Here is a 15993-nt window from a genome sequence, read left to right as displayed (position 1 = left end):
CGTTGGAGGTGAAGCCATGTACTACTGTAGGAGATAGAAAGCCTTATGTAGGTGTATACATAAGCGAGGCTGATTGAAACACAGTTAGTCAATACTTTGTTGTCTTCGTTATTTTTTTTTCTGTTTTTTCGGTCGTAGAAGGAAAACAAAGAACAAAAGAGAGAGACTCAAAATAACCATAACTCCCGAAAGGAAACACCGCAGCCCATACGCCCACCCAAAGGAAAGAAAAAAAAAAGAAGTAGGAAAGAAAAACAAAAAAGGCCGTAGAATTAGTACCCAACACCACCCCTTCGATCAAAATCCCACTCATCATCATAATCCATGGTAGAATCCCTTCTCCTCCTCATCCCAGACACATCATCTCCATACCTCGTCGACTGCATACCTTCCTTCTCCTTGTTCCTCTCGCGTGCCCAATCCAGCGCATCGCGCAAGTCACTCAGATTGATTTGCTCATCACGCGGTGCAGCTTCTGTCAGTCTCCTACGCGGCTGGGATGGCGTGTACGCGCGATCATATACATCTGGTGTGAAAGAGGGGGCGCGGACGGGTTTAGGAGGGGGAGGGGGGTATGGTGAGGCAAATGGGTTGGAATACTGGGTGCGAGGCAAGGCTGGAGTGATGCGGCGGTGCGGAAGATCGGGACGGGGATGGTAGGGGTGTTGATTGTCAGAGTAAGGAGATGCATGTTCGCGGTTGTGGTCCCGGTCCCGGTCCCGGTCCCGCATGGATGAGCGAGTGGGAATGTGCTCGTTGCTTGGTTCCCTGGGGTATCTGGGTCTTTGTGTGGACCGCAGATCAGCAGTGTTGGGGTTGGGGCTTCGACGCTGAGGATCAAAGGCGTCGTTTGGGCGCGCTGCAAAAGTCGGCTTGCGTTGACTGTGCTCACGCTTCACGGTCGGGGGGCGAGAAGGTACGTCCCAGATATTATCTTCGGCCGTGTGGGCAGACGAGGTGTGCCAGGAACCAGTGCCGCTTGCGCGATCCCAAGATGCATCGGACATATCGTCGTGTGAATTGTACATTTTCCCTGGCATTCTCTTTTCACTGTAGAGACTGGTGGGCGAGGCATTACCGCTGCGTGTTCTCTCATCTCCACTATTATTCGTGTTCATGTGGATGTGAATGTTCGCTGGCACTTGACTAGAGAGCTTCGCACGCAAGGGTTGAGGAGAACTCGAACCTGATATGTCTGGGGTACGTCTGCCAGTGTATCCTTCGTCGATATCACTATTGGTTCGATGTCTCCACATTGGTCGCTGTGCATTTTGCTGGCGGATGCCTCTTCGTAGGTGACTGCGGCTGCGACTTCGACTCTGCTGCCTGCTTCTACTATGCATACGATGTTTCAGACTGGTCCTTGACACCTTAGCATGTCGTCCGCGTTCAGGTTCGCGCGGACGCATTTCCCCATGCATGTCGCTCTCAATGTCAACGAAGCTAGAACCCTCCGACTCATCTTCCGAACTGACTTCACTCTCTGAATATAAACTGGATGCATCCATGTGGCTCCTGTGCTTGGTTGGCTGGCTCCTAGGCGGCTCAGGGCCTATTGTCTGGTTGACCGGGCCTGGCCTACGACCTGGCACGTGCCTTGGCACTGGCAATGGCATAGCTTCAGGGAAACTGCCGGGCATTCCTGATGGACCCTGCGGTAAGGATGGTTGAATTGGTGGTTGGTGCCCGCGAGGTCCTGACATTACTGGATGAGCTCCTCCATTAGGTGGTGGTGGAGGTGGTGGCGGCGGCGGCGGTGGCGCAGGTAGGCCAGCTACTGGAGTTTTCCCGTTTATACCTCCACTTAGATGTGGTTGAGGTGGAAGTGGAGGCGGTGTATGGGGAGCGGGCATCGGGATATGATTGTTGCCTTGATTAACAATATGAAGAGGAGGAGGCTGACCACGCGGTAGCTCAAGGTGTGGAGGAGGTGGCACATTGTGCGGGCCATGAGGTTGAGGTCGCTGCTGAGGTATTTGCATATTCTGGCTTTGATTGCTAACTCGGCCTTGGAACTGTGGAAGACCGTCGCCCTGCTTGGCCCTGTTGAGATCTTGAGGTTTATGGCCAGTCATCCCAACTCCCATCTTTGTACCTTGGAGGCCAGAGTCTTCTGCTTCTAAGATTATGTCCACACGTGCCAGGTATCTCTCGCGGCGCGTCAAAGAGACGCGTTCTCGGAACTTCTTTATAAGACTCACGATCCTGTACTCCATGGTCGGGTTGTGCTTGGTCAGCGCAACATTCTGTTCTTCGACCAGTTCATTGATAATCCTGCGACAGTTTGGAGAGGAGATTTCGTCCAGAGCCTTTTTGACGTTGTTGTAGTTACGTCGAAACTTCAGTACCTCCTTTTTGAGGTCATGGGCTCTGACATGCTGTTGCTCGGGAACAACATCTTCCCAGCTGATATCGCTCCTGGGCCTCTCTAGGATGAATGATACGAGAAGGGGGGCTTGGATGGAATCTAGGGGAAAATCTTCAGACTCTCTTGGAGAGGTTTGCCCAAAGCTCTGATATTGTCCGCCCAAGGCATGCCGCTGTTGCCCAGCGTTTTGATGATTTTGAGGCATCGGACCCGAGTGTTGGGTTTGCTGTGGTACAGACATTTGATGGGCCATGATTAAGAGGGGTGAGATGGCCGAAAGAGAGAGCAATGCCAGTTAACAGGAAATGATTTAACAAAGCTTCGATGTTTGTGTTAACAGAAGGCTTATCGTCTAAAGAAACATGAGATGATGAACTAGATAGTTATTAGGAGAAAATCGATGGAAGATATAGAAATCAGAATCAACTTGACATTGGCAGTTTTTGCAGAGCCTCACTTTTGCTACAGGAGTGGTGTAAACATACTGATGCAGACGGAGATAAGGGCCCTTTTCGGACTGTGACCATCGTATCCAATCCACTTCTAGAAATGCAGATGAAATATGTGCCAATTGGTCAATACGAATGGTTCTCACGAACCCCGCTTATCCGTTGGTATCGGGGCGCTGACCGGTCGAAGCCACAATGCTGAGGGGTAGACAGGCAAATCGCCTTTTGCCTTCTTATCCGACACAACCTACAGCTAGCCAGTTACGTGTTTTTGAGGCTGAGGATTTACCGGAAGGCCAAAGGTCCTTCCAACGCGCATATGTACACGCAGCGCGCCACACATCTGGAGGACTCAAGTGATGAACTTGTCATCAGGCTGCGTCCAAGATCATCACTTGAGTCCTCCAGATGTGTAAGCGACTTTATTGTGACGACTCGATAGAATCGTTCGCTTTTTAGTGCTGTTTTTTATCATAGCCTAATTACAAGCATTTGCATAAGATTAGAAACGATGTAATAGAAGTGAACGTTTAAAGAAGGACAAGGCGAGTGGAGACACTAATTGCGCGCCGTGGTCAGAAGCTGGTCCATGCGCGGTTATCACATCATCGTTACGCTTTGAAAGAAGGCAACTAATCATCACAAGCCACTAAAATGACAGCTGATTAGCTTAACCGTTATATAGTTCTATTTACTATGGCGAAGAGGCCTTTAAACGAATTTATATTAACCTAAGCTATAGAAGAGAAAAGATACTATACAAAAGCTTATACTTTGTACTTATAACAAGTACTTTTATATAAAGACGTTCTTATTAACCAAGCGTTTACTAAGGTAGACACAAAATAATATCATGTATTTTATTCACGGCGTACCCCGAGGCAACTACCCCTCGTAACAATAGCACCTGCAGGCCTCGTAGCTTTACAGCAATTCGCCCATGGATCGATCAAGTCTCGAACTTCCCATTTGTATCCATCCATGTTTTGAAGAAGAGTACGTTCACTATTCAGATCGTTCTACTGATAACCAGCATTTTTCCGGTTGTTGGGATAATGAAGACCAATTGAATTTACTTTTTCTTAAATCTACTTCAATATCTAATTGAGTTAGTATAAGAATTCCTACCCATAGATAGATACTAAAGAATCCACAAACAAGAGAGTAATCGATAAGTGCTAGGTGGTCGAGAAGACCAACTATCTGTTAGCACATCTCCTGCAGAGCCGATGGTTGCCATGAGTTCGCAGTATGTAAAACTCCACTCATGCAGCCTGGCGCTGCATCTGTTTGCCGACTGGGCAACGATGCCCCTCCATGCACATGATTTTGCCCTTTGCCCTTAAAATAAACTTTGCCTGATCCCAATTACCGGATGCCTGCGGGTGACATCAAATATACGAGATTGACCGGATGCACAATGCATGCAACATGCACGCCACTCGTCTGACGTTTCTAACATTCAGCCTCATCTGTCGTTCGGTTGCAACATCAACAATTTGCTCGAAAACGGGAACGGGAACAGTAGAATTACTGAGGAATCATTGGAAACAGACGCGTCGTATACGACAAAAGCCATGTACGTGATCACTGCCTGCCCACCGGACGTAGGCAGTGGGATGCATGCAACGATCGCACTGTCCCTGCTGTGGTCTGATAAGTACGCAATAAAAAAGGCCAGCCCATGTTCTCATGTCTCGGCATTTTCGATAGGAAAGTCAACATTATAGTTTGTCAATTCAAGACGTCGTCAGTTCGTAGTTACGCTCTTGAATCGTAATGCTCTTGTATGTGTTAACGCACTGTACACACTCAAACACCTGCTATTAATTCTGACAAAAATAATCACCCTCCTTGATTAGCTCCAAGTGTCTAATGCATGCATGCCAAAGGATCCCTGACATCCAAATTACCGTCGGTGGCGCACAACACATGTCTGAGACACGGGAGGATTCTCCCCACCAACACCCTTCCTACCCCGCAGTCTCTTCCGTTGCCTCAAAGGCAACAGGTTCACCGGATGAGCGATCCTTCAGCCACAGCAGCTGGAATATGCGAAACAAGAACGCTTCCATACGAGGTGATTTCATGGATGGATTCTAGGCCCATGCTCTTGGCCAATCAACAGGCATACCAGAGTGAGCCCCCTGATGTTTTTGGACGCGCTTTGCAATCAACGAATTATCGAGTGTTGCGCGTCCTTTGTTGGTAATCGGCGGGGGAGTTCCAGACTTTTGCGAAGGTTCGCTTGTAATATGCGGATGAGCCTTGTGTTGTTGGCCCTGTAAAGCTACACCCAGTATACCAACGACTTAACCTGCGAATAAAGTCTAAAATATGTTTAGGATGTGAAAATAGGATGGATGAGGCAATTTTTCTCCCTGATGATATATTCCTTCTTGGTATCAAGATATTGGAAAGAGAAAAGATAGAGTCATGTGTGGGGACGGGTATCTTCGATTCTGTAGTCATACGCTACTCGCGTCGTCTCTGATATACAAGTGCCAGTACCGTAACTGCCCATTTTTCAGGTTTCCTGCAATGTGCGGTCTTCATACATCGAATTCGCGGCGTCTTCAAGTCTTGACGCCAAGCTGGTATAGTGTGGTTTTGAATGCTTCTCAACGCATAATATTCATTTCTTGCCCTTTTTCTTCTTCTTTCCTCCTGTTCCTGCACTGGCCTTTGCATCTGGTGCTGTGCCACCCATTTTGACGTCGCCGCCCTCGTCAACCTGCGGTGTTGCCGCGCCCTCACCGCCCGCTGGCATGCTCAAATCTTCTGTAGTCTCCGGTAGCGCTGCCATATGCCTCCCTAACCTTCCTAGGTTTCCAATCAGCCTTCCAACCTCGGCGCCCTTGTTGGTCTCATATTGCAGACATGTTCCAGACTCTGGGTCGTATGTTTTCAGCGTAAAGGTGGCCGTTACTTCTTCCACGTCTTGCGATTGTGGTTGTGGTGATGAGTCCCGCGCCTTGTCTACTGGCCGCGATGCTTTCTTCTCCTCATATTTTTGTCGCTTCTTGATCTTGGCAGCTGTGGGCTTGTGGACAGAGTATTTGGAGGTGATGCGTGTCTAGGAACTCGATTAGAAGGGCGTATCGCGTGCTTTGCGCATAGCTTCTCGTACAGTTGTTGGGCGAGCTTTTAGCAGTAGCGACGACTGCTCGTACCACTCGGCACTTGTAGCAAAGTACGGCATAGTGACTGTTGCAGGTTGGCTGGAGCAATTGCAAGGTGGAAGACGGTTAGGCCAGCTTCGGTATGCGGGCAACTTTTGGTGGGGTTGCGCTCGGGCGAACGTCGGTCTGGACTCGCAGCCTCCGACTTATGAAGGGCGCAGACGACTATTGATTGTGGCAGAACAGGGCGCATCGAGGCAACTATGACATGACTGTTCGAATAGCTTAAGATTTATTTGTACTAGCACATATTCAGGTAGCCGCGATTGTCGACATCGAGCCTCATCGAATCTTCTATACCACGCTTGGGTCCCATTTTCCATGGCTTTAGCACGATTAACATCTGGTATACAATTTTCCATGCTACAGCTAACATTGAACTCACGCTGGAGAGACTCATCTCTCAAAATCGCTGGCAACAAGATAAACATCTCCTATTATTAAATATCCTTAACCTGCTTTGCACTACGATAGATGTCTCGGAAATTTTATCCACCGTTCGACAGTTCGCTACTCATTTGTAACACCATCTTTGGCACTCGGACTACTCCTTCTGGATTCTGGCATCATGGCGGAAAATATTGCCAGAGAAATTGGCAGTCTGGATCTTCGAGATGACCATACTCCAGACAAAATGCCCACTCCACGAGACGAACTGGAAGCTACTATTCAGGGTCTGGTAGAACGCGGAAAGCGCTTGCATGATGAAGTGGAGACATATGTGGCGGCGGTTCTCGAGAAACAAAAAGTTGGCAAAATTCACAATCCAGTAGAGTAAGTCATATTGAACGAGCCTTATATACTTTGTTTTATCGATCAACTCCCTGTCATCTACCTTGCATATTACTCTCCCAAGTCTTTACATACGGCTAACTTGACCAGGTATCGTAATCTGCGCAATGACATGCGCAACGAACTAGCCTTTCTCAAAAAGTTAGTGGGCTCCGATATGGACGAGGAGAAAGCTAGACACTACATCGTTTCATCGAATCTCCTCTACTATGAAGCACTATGGAGCGCAGCAAAGCGCTCACGTGGACTCCAGAGCTTTAGAAAGTACTTCTTCTGGCACCGACACACCGCACCAGCAGGCAAGCACACGACAAAAGGTCTGAGCCTATCCAAGGGAAGCCAAGCTAAGAACAAAAACGCTGCGCTTGTTGATATTGTTGCTGAAGAAGGCAGCGAGTGGATCCGCGTCTCGACCGTTTCCGAAAAGCGGATTCTCTTTGACCTCGCCAAGCTGGGATGGGTCAACGACTTTGATTCCGATGAAGACGAGGATACACTAGACGCACGCTCAATCGGCGTTGACGACGAAGATGACGACGAAGACCAAGTCGACGTTGTACGCAATGCTCGTCAACTCGCGCGAGCAGCCCGTGCAAACCCCATCCGCGGCCGCCCACCCAAAGTCCGCTTCGTCCTCACAAGAGTCGTCGCTGGTCAATCCGCACCCATCGATTCCGTCATCAACAAAATCCGAGCTACAGGCGCCATTGTACAGTGCGGCGACGAAATCCCCCCAGCACCTGCAATTGACGATGTTCTCCCACACCTCCTCATCGATCGCTCCCGGGCTCTCAGCAACACTCTAAACATCGATTGCACCATCCTCCTCGCTCTCATATCAGACATCTCGCATAAACCTTGTCCGATACTAGACTGGTACCCTGGCGAAGTGCGCGCGCAAATCGAAGAGGAGGCAGAGGATCATTTACTTCCTACGCATCTTTACCCGGCTATCAAGGCGCATCCTATGGTGTGCACGCGCGAAGCGGCCGACCAGATGAATCTTATCGTGCAGACATTAGCTACGGATACAGAGAGGCTGAGAGCAGATCTGTTGTTAGGACAGGGAGACTGGGAAGCGCGATCTTCGCAGGACTTGGTTGTGGAATGGGTATGTTTCACTAGTAATTTCCCTTTAATCCATTTGACACCCTCTCTCTCCCCTAGCCCCCTCTATCACTTTGCTATTTTCAAAACAAGGATTTCCAGTGGCAACCACATGGTTGAATTTTGCACAACTGATAGCGAATATTTTCTAGGCAAGTCTATCCGACCACGCCGTCCCCCAGGGCTTCGCCCTCCCCATAACCGTCAAATCACCCAACCTCGACTCCCTCACCGACACCCTCCCCGCCGTCGCACGCATAGTAGCAGCGGAGCTGGGTCCCCTCAACAAATCCATCTTCCTCTACGGATGGGCCCAGAATCTCACGACGCTGAGTGCGAATCGTGGGCGCGCCCGCCAGATTGAAAGTATTATTAATGAGCATGGGTTGCAGGATGGAGAAGCCGGGCCGCATATATGGCTCTGTGGTGAGTCTCGTAGTTTGATTGCAAAGCATGGGCGGAGAAAATAAGAAAGGAAGAGAAAAAGAGAGAGAGAAAGGAGAATTTTGGTGCTGAGTTGCGGATTAGGGGCGACGCGTACGTTTCGTAAACCACGGCCTGGTCAGGGTACTAAGGAGGAGATACAGTTGTGGCAGAGTGGATTAAGAGGGATTGTGGAGAAAGAAAGAGAAGGTGATTTTGGATGAGTATCTTTGTTTCTACAGGAAGATAGGTTGGGAGATGCGAGATGACTGAAGCACTGGTATCAAGAGAAGAAAAAACGAGCACGGAAGACATGCCCATGCCCGTCTTACACCAAACAATACATAATACATACTTTTTTTACATCAAACCAATAACGGTCATTCAAACTTACATCAGCAGCAGCACCAACAACATCAGAATAAAATCAATTCTTCGTTGGCTTGTGTTTAGGTGCATGAAAACCACCATACGATAAGGATCACCAAGCCAGGAATTATCAAAAACTCCCTTACCTGTGTGGCCTTACCTTGATGCTGTAGACTAAGGGGAAAAACATATTTGGTTTCAGAATACACTTACATTAACCTACCCCAAGCGAAAAAGAAGGCAGAAAGGTTGTAATAAAGAAACAAGAAAAAACAAGGAAACCGCAACATGAAGCTATTAAGACATGCGTGAAAACGGGAAAAAAGGAGGAAGATACCACCTGTTTATCCTACCCGTCAAAAAGATGTTCGTTGTTCCCTTGCAAACTGACATGCTCGAGTATCCGACGGGATACCTTTGCTCGTGGAATGGCGTTGTACCTTTCAAAAGCTGCAAATATGAAAGGAATGATTTTGGGTTGTAGAAGTCCGGGTATGGTAGAGGTAACTCGAGATATGCAATGGTGCCTAGGAGTGTTTTTTGGTGTTGCGTGCTCCTTACCCTCCTATACTGTGCGCTGTGCTGTAGAGTCGAAACGTCAAGAGCTGAACAGAGTCGATCTTACCCTCGTTGACGAAAAAGGCTGGGGCGAAGAAAAGGGAGGTAACCTTTTTGACAAACCATTGCACAACATGGCTTAGCCGCAAGTCGAGCTTAGTACCTTCGTCGTGTTCGTGGGTCGTCGTAGCTGTCACCATCGTACGCGCGCTTCCGCGAGCCATCATCTCGGCCTCCACCATATCCACCGTCACGGTCGCGGTATCGATCCCTGCTGCCGAGCGGTTCATTGTTAGCACCGCTGGATCCTCGGTCATTACCCCCGCCACGTCTATCGTCGTACCGTCCACCACCACGATCGCCTCCGTAGCCACCGCTTCCTCGGTCGCCACCGAAACCGCCGCTTCGGGGACCACGAGGACCAGCGGGAGCACCATCGGGAGGCCCATAGCCGTTCGATTGGTATCCGATACCTCCTCGTCCACCGCCGTAACCCCCGCTGCCGCCTCGGCCGCCGCCACCAAAGCCTCCACTTCCACCTCGGAAACCTCCTCGATCACCACCAAAGCCTCCACGACCTCCACCTCGTCCACCGAAACCACTGTTGAAACCACCACCACGGCCCCCGAATCCACCAGGCCCGGCAGGGGCGCCTCCAAAACCTCCTGCGCCACCAGGTCCGCGGGCAGCTGGCCCCTTTGTGTAACCTCGACCGCCAAGGCCACCACCAAAGCGACGTGGACGCCAGCCAGAAACTGTGCGACCGCGCTCAACGTCTACTAAAACACGTCGGTCCTTGATCTTGATGCCATCTGTCTCTTTGTAGGCAGCCTTCATGTCCTTCTCACGCTCGAACACAATGAAGGCATAACCGCGCTTGCGCTTCTTGGGTGGCGCGTCTTCTGGCTGCGTGATGTCTTCGACGATGCGGATACGCTCAATAGGACCGTAGCGACCAAACTCGCGCTCGAGATCGTCAGAGGTAACACCGTAGGATAGACGAGACACGAAGAGTGTTTTAAAGGCGTCGCCCTGTACCTTTGGATCTTCGGAGGGTTTGTCTGTATCAGAGTTAGGGTTGCAATTATGAAAAACTCATCTGCGCGTCCTGACGTACAATTCTTGACACCTTCGGTGATAAGCTTCTCCTGTTTCTCCTTCTTTTCGAGCTTCTTGCGGTCGCGTTTCTGCAGCCAGCTGTCGGTGGGCACGTAGCCATCATTGTCCTTGTATTCGCGTAAGGCGTCCATGTATTGCGCAATGCCACCAATCTTGGGGGTGCAGCGCTTCTCTGGCGCGTGGTCAGTAGGTTCAACCCATCGCAGTGGCGGCCGCGGGGCGAAGAGGTTCAACAGCATCGGCGGGAGTAAATGTGTCATTTTGGCGTGACTTCTGGAATGCGCTCCAGATGGCGATGTGGAGTAGTTGGAAATGTGGGGTGGAGTGTTGAAGAAGTGACGATGAGTGAAGGTGATTCTGGTTCTTTGGGGGCTGATAGGCTTGGCAACAAGTTGCGACGCGAAGTTCGCACTAGCGCAATCCTAGGCTGCGACCAGGCACGTGAGAACAGTGCGCCGGCAGCCAGACTTTGGCCTCCGAGGTTGGCCAAGAGAAGGCACTACGAGCCTCCCAGCCGCAATTGCACGCCAACATGCCTGTCGCGGCTCTCAAGACGGTCGCAAAGTCTCAAGTATGTCCAGACCCCGAGAATGCCTTTATTGTGATCTCCCTCCCACGCCAGTTGCTAACAATTGCACTTTCACAGAATGGCGTTGGGGCCTTTGTCCTGCCTTGCAAATCCTTGACCTTCCACTACTGCAACTGGTGGGGGTCCTCGCGCGGCATGAATGCCTTCATCAAGTCGTCCCTTCCAGCTTTTGCCAAGCGCAACCCTCAGATTGAAATCTCCGTCAGCCCACGGCCTGCCCACCACCCGGTCATTATCGCAAACTACATCAACGGAGCCCAGCGATCGATATGCGTCAAGAACCTGCAAAATGAGGGCGTACGGGAAAAGGCCGAGATGCTGAGGAACAGCACGGGAGAGAAGAACAGGAAACTAGACGGACGACCGGTGAAGAGTTTGAATGAAAGCGTGAGGGGTATTTGGAGTCCGTTCCACGGAAGCAAGATCAAGATATAGGAATTTGAAGGGGCCTAGGATTTCGAAATAGCTGGTAGCACAAGTCACGAATGTCGACCGTCAAAGACCAAAGCGATTCGACTACACGGCCAGTGCCGCCAAGCCAAACAGCACTTGGGTAGAAGTGAAGGCAGACAAGCCATGCTACTCCAAGTGCACCGAACAAATCATGTGTACAAATAGTGTATCAAATGAATAAAAAAATGAATAAAAATCATTCACAGGTCACATCAATCTCCATCAATGATCTTCAAAAGCGTTTATTATGCTCCAACCTTTTTGGTTTCTGGCAAAGACCTAGTTCTCATAACTTCATCATTTTCCTTCCAGTGCGAGCATTCGTCAGCTATAGACGAGCATCGCCCCGGGGGATTCATGCTTGGTGGCTGTTGATAATGTCGACAAACGCAGGCTTCAAGCTGGCACCGCCAACAAGGAAACCGTCAATATCGGGCTGCTTGGCAAGCTCCTTGCAATTCTTCTCCGAGACACTTCCGCCGTACAGGATACGGGTCTTCTCAGAAGCCTCTGCTGAGACCTCCTTCTTGAGCCACTCACGGAGAGCGGCGTGGACTTCCTGGGCTTGCTCAGTGGTAGCAACCTTGCCGGTACCAATAGCCCTGGTATTGGTTAGTATATCATGTTTGAGTAGCTAGTGTTCCCCCATGCCGACATACCAGATAGGCTCGTAGGCAACGACGATCTTGCTCCAGTCCTTAACCTTGTCGGCAACAGCCTTGAGCTGCTTGGTAACAACGTTGACGGTTTCACCCGCCTCACGCTGCTCCAGACTCTCACCACAGCACAGAATCACACCCAGACCACCGTCAACTGCTGCCTTTGTCTTGCTGGCAACGAAGTCGTCGTTCTCCTGTAGGATCTGGCGGCGCTCAGAGTGACCAAGGATAGTCCAGGTGATACCGCTGTCCTTGAGCTGTTCGACTGAGATCTCGCCGGTGAAGGCGCCGTTGGGCTTGTCAAAGATGTTTTGCGCTGCAACCTCGATTCCCTTGCGGAGGTGTTCGCGGGTCAGGAGGAGGTAGAGAGATGGTGGTGCAATGACAACCTCTGTTTGCATGTGTCAGCTTGCTGTATTTGCAGTGGTGTGATGCAGGTTCCAAGTCCTTTGCTAAGGCTCATATGGCGATTTGCACTTACCAGTGTTCTCATCGAGCTTGGCCTTGTTCAGGTTATCGACGATTTCGGTGATCGACTTGATCGTACCGTTCCTTTAGGACGGTCAGCTCTTTGCCCTTGTCGTGCAGGTACTCACGGCTCGGGTTGTAACGTACATCTTGAAGTTTCCACCGACGAAGAATTGGCGACCCATTTTGGCGGTTGTTTTTATACAAACTGGCTAGAAAGAATATGCGAGGGTATCAAGTATGCTCAATTGAAGGTGAGTTCAGGTGTGTTAGAGATGCGTTGTTGAGCTGAGCTACAGTAGCTATTAAAGCTTAGCGGGGGGTAACGCGCGGGGCCAGTGACGTCTTGAGAGATTCGCCGAACCCCGGCTTGCTTCTGAAAGACTGGAGATGCGGACCCCATCGTGAAATTTCTGTTTTTCAACTGGCAACCCCGGTTGTGCACCTAAGTAATTCACTGGCTGTCAACTCGAGAGCAGGACAGCGTGCAGAAAGGGTCTACCATGCATTTACAGCTACTTGGGTCATTTGTGCAGCAGCAATAATAGCGCAACTTCACGACCTGCTTGGTGTTTGCAGACTTGAAGAGGTGCGGCTATGACAGAAACGGTCCACTGATCGTCCCGAAGTTATCCTTCAGCCAAGCCTCACACAACCAACATCTTCCGAACTCCACGTGCGGACTTGTCGCTGGCTAGAACCGCCACGCCAACATCATGTCCGAGCCCGCAGAAAACAATGGGGACTCTACCATCTATGGCCTATCAGTAACACCACTCACGCAATGCGCACATTGGCACTCCCCGCTCGACATCATCGCTATTAAGCATTTCTGCTGCAAGAAATTCTACGCATGCATAAGCTGCCACGATGCACTCGAGACACATACATCGGAAGTTTGGCCCCAAACGCGACGGGATGAGAGTGCCGTGCTATGTGGGCAATGCAAGCATGTCCTGACCGTAGACGAGTACCTGAAGAGCGGAAGCAAATGCACAAGATGCATGAGTAATTTCAATCCAGGCTGCAAGAACCATTGGGGGCTATACTTTCAGCTTGATGGGAATACCACTTAACCAAAAAGAAATCCATGCCTATTATTCTGGGGTATATGAGGGGATCGAGCCAAGATAGAAGAAAATCATACACACATTACCCTCGCCTGTTCCTTCATATCGTATCAAACTACCGGTCGAATACATTTCCCAAATGCGCCACATTTCATGCCAGAAGAAACATCTGGCTATTAGACATGTACAAGCTTGCTAGGTCTTGCACAAAATGACCTCCCATCCCACAGTCCATCTTACACTCCCCATAATAATAAGTAAAAGCGCGAATGATGTCACAACACTCAGGCTTGCGTACACATACGCAGCTTTCCTCTTCAAAGCATCGATTTCAACAATCCAAGTTGATACGGTAGTCAGGCAGCCGCAGAAGCCATCCATGATACCCTGCAGCACCTGGCAGCCTACGATGCCCCCACCGACAAGCCCCGTGGTACTGAGCGATACGTGTTGCAAATCGTATGCCATGCCAATGACCGCGGTACCGAATATGTTGACGGTAAAGGTACCGACGGGAAAAGACGAATTGATCCGATTCAGGTACAAGGAAATATAGTACCGGAGTAGGCATCCGACAGGCGCGAAGACACAAGCAAAGAGGGCTTGACTACGCCACGCGTCATTTGGTGGAACAGCAGCCATGATGATCGCTCCGAGCCATACGCCCCAGCCCAAAACAACAAAAATCGGATCAACGATGCGGCGCGTGGCGCGGAAGGGCAGTGTCGGCGTGAAGCGATCTAGCCCAAGGGCTATATGCGCGCCAACGTGCAATGCACAGTAACATGTAGCTGTGGTAATGATAATGGCAGCGCACAGAGCCAGGAAAGAGTATCCGCCATTCCTGGGTAAAAGATTGCTTGTCGGAGGAAGCGGGGTATTTGGAGGGTACGGATGGCTGATGGGCGCTTTGAGATCGTTGGATAGCGATAAAAAGACGTCTCGAATAAAGCTTGAAAAGCTTGTAAATGAACCACAGAACCCAGTTGCAAGGCCAATGTACATTGGAATCGTCTTCTTCACCTTTCCGTGGCGCGCTTTGTCGGCCTGTTGAAGTGCAGGTTCGTCCGAGGGTTCTGGCAGGCCTTGTCCCCGATTTCCCCACTCTGCAGCAAATAGACGACGGTCTTCTGCTAAAAAGCCCATTATTAATGTACCGGCGACGTTGGCCCATAGTTCAGAGAAGGTCAGAGGTGTGCCGGAGTAGAAAGTGAGGGCTTGAAGGCCGACACGCGCCAGTGTTCCCCAGATGGAGAAGAATATCAAGTAAGAGACTGTGTACAGCTCTGTTGCTATCTGAGATGCTCTCCGTGCTCCTGGTGTGGGCTTCGAACGCACATAGCGACCGGCATAATCTTCTTCCTTCCCAGACACCATGCTGGGCAGGGCGGTGATGCTCAGTTGCGAAGCCGACGGTGAACCGGGTATCGGACGCTCTTGCGGGACTGCAAGTCTTGCTGATGGTTGGACCTGTGGCACCGATGAGTTTACAGGCTCGGTGTCGGCCTTGCCGCTCTGTCCTCGCGTCCTTGGCCTGTGGAATGCTGCAGGTAGAGTGGGCGATTGGGCAGCCTCGTTGAAGACGTGCAGCCAGGAGCCTGGCACTAGGGCGTCGTCTGGGTCGTGCGACTTGTCGAGCCTGGAATCGGCGGTGCTTCGCGACGTGCGCTTGCTCGAGTTCTTGTCCTTCCACCTCGAGGTGCTGTCGGTGCGCTGGCGCTGACGCGTGTATGGGACGTTGGGCGCAGGCGAGGCGGTTGACCCGGCAGACAGCGGTGAGGGCTCAATGTCGTCGTAGGCTGAGGGTGGAATGCCCGAGTCGAGGTCGAAGTCGAGTCGCGTGGCATCGCTGGGGGACCGGGGTTGCAGTCGCGGGCCGGCGGATGGCTCTTCCAAGATGAGCGACGAGCGCAGCGACGATCGTTGGTTATTGTAGTGAGACTGGCGCTTGGTGGGAACATCGTCGTAGTCGTCGGCTGCTGTGTTTGCAGCATGGTCCGCCATATCAGGCGTCTCGGGTGCCTGCAGATTGGGATGTACAATGACGTGGGCCCGTACCAGAAACTGGGTCGCCCTCAATTCATCTCACCTCACGGCCTGGAAGAGGAGTGGATATGATAGCTGTTTGTATACGGATGTGCTGGAGTCGGGCAGGCCACGCAGCAGACTGTCCCGTAACGCGATGTATATCAGTTCCTGCCGTCGTGTAGCGCGTATATATCGTCAGACAGCCCTCGACCTCCGCCCCCCTTCTGAAGCAAAGAACAAAGTATAAACACCCGTCAGGGCCATATTTGTTGTCAAGGCTTTTGCGCCATGCCCAAGTGCACGAGCACTGACTCCGATTTCTGTATTCTCCGATTGGCGCAGGGACAGCCCTGTTTCGT

At 50.8% G+C, this 15993-nt stretch overlaps 8 protein-coding genes across 8 annotated transcripts; 3 read left to right on the top strand and 5 right to left on the bottom strand.

The window, feature by feature from the left end:
- Positions 1-272: 272 nt before the first annotated feature.
- On the bottom strand, positions 273-2621 carry PSV08DRAFT_227813 (uncharacterized protein; the record flags this gene model as incomplete). Its single annotated transcript, XM_014220798.1, has 2 exons — positions 273-2015; positions 2082-2621. 2 exons carry the CDS (start codon positions 2619-2621, stop codon positions 273-275), a joined length of 2283 nt encoding a protein of 760 aa, XP_014076273.1.
- Positions 2622-5259: 2638 nt separating this feature from the next.
- Positions 5260-6040, bottom strand: PSV08DRAFT_319046 (signal recognition particle 9 kDa protein-domain-containing protein). The gene is made up of 2 exons (XM_014220797.2): positions 5948-6040; positions 5260-5893 (listed from the first exon to the last, which is right to left on the bottom strand). The coding sequence occupies exons 1-2, from the start codon at positions 6017-6019 to the stop codon at positions 5453-5455; spliced, it is 513 nt and encodes a 170-aa protein (XP_014076272.1). The 5' UTR covers positions 6020-6040; the 3' UTR covers positions 5260-5452.
- Positions 6041-6283: 243 nt separating this feature from the next.
- Positions 6284-8674, top strand: PSV08DRAFT_8916 (uncharacterized protein). The gene is made up of 3 exons (XM_014220796.2): positions 6284-6773; positions 6882-7902; positions 8051-8674. The coding sequence occupies exons 1-3, from the start codon at positions 6568-6570 to the stop codon at positions 8366-8368; spliced, it is 1545 nt and encodes a 514-aa protein (XP_014076271.1). The 5' UTR covers positions 6284-6567; the 3' UTR covers positions 8369-8674.
- A 723-nt stretch (positions 8675-9397) lies between these two features.
- PSV08DRAFT_8914 (U1 small nuclear ribonucleoprotein of 70kDa MW N terminal-domain-containing protein) lies at positions 9398-10713 on the bottom strand. Its single transcript, XM_014220793.2, has 2 exons — positions 10366-10713; positions 9398-10309 (listed from the first exon to the last, which is right to left on the bottom strand). The coding sequence occupies exons 1-2, from the start codon at positions 10625-10627 to the stop codon at positions 9405-9407; spliced, it is 1167 nt and encodes a 388-aa protein (XP_014076268.2). The 5' UTR covers positions 10628-10713; the 3' UTR covers positions 9398-9404.
- Positions 10714-10899: 186 nt separating this feature from the next.
- Positions 10900-11391, top strand: PSV08DRAFT_354120 (mitochondrial 54S ribosomal protein mL43; the record flags this gene model as incomplete). The annotated part of the gene is made up of 2 exons (XM_014220792.1): positions 10900-10938; positions 11014-11391. 2 exons carry the CDS (start codon positions 10900-10902, stop codon positions 11389-11391), a joined length of 417 nt encoding a protein of 138 aa, XP_014076267.1.
- Positions 11392-11588: 197 nt separating this feature from the next.
- PSV08DRAFT_319010 (Triosephosphate isomerase) lies at positions 11589-12801 on the bottom strand. The gene is made up of 4 exons (XM_014220791.2): positions 12684-12801; positions 12550-12620; positions 12069-12459; positions 11589-12011 (listed from the first exon to the last, which is right to left on the bottom strand). Exons 1-4 carry the CDS (start codon positions 12719-12721, stop codon positions 11765-11767), a joined length of 747 nt encoding a protein of 248 aa, XP_014076266.1. The 5' UTR covers positions 12722-12801; the 3' UTR covers positions 11589-11764.
- A 400-nt stretch (positions 12802-13201) lies between these two features.
- On the top strand, positions 13202-13706 carry PSV08DRAFT_8906 (uncharacterized protein). Its single transcript, XM_014220790.2, has one exon. It carries the CDS (start codon positions 13253-13255, stop codon positions 13610-13612), a length of 360 nt encoding a protein of 119 aa, XP_014076265.1. The 5' UTR covers positions 13202-13252; the 3' UTR covers positions 13613-13706.
- An 87-nt stretch (positions 13707-13793) lies between these two features.
- Positions 13794-15610, bottom strand: PSV08DRAFT_227807 (CrcB-like protein-domain-containing protein; the record flags this gene model as incomplete). The annotated part of the gene is made up of 1 exon (XM_066092214.1): positions 13794-15610. The coding sequence occupies one exon, from the start codon at positions 15608-15610 to the stop codon at positions 13802-13804; it is 1809 nt and encodes a 602-aa protein (XP_065948703.1). The 3' UTR covers positions 13794-13801.
- Positions 15611-15993: the final 383 nt, after the last annotated feature.

This window comes from Bipolaris maydis (assembly GCF_028858645.1).
Source record: "Bipolaris maydis strain C4 unplaced genomic scaffold PSV08scaffold_11, whole genome shotgun sequence".
Classification (NCBI taxonomy): Eukaryota; Fungi; Ascomycota; class Dothideomycetes; order Pleosporales; family Pleosporaceae; genus Bipolaris; species Bipolaris maydis.
The sequence above is the reverse complement of the archived record's forward strand: the minus strand, read 5'-3'. Positions and strand labels throughout refer to the sequence as shown.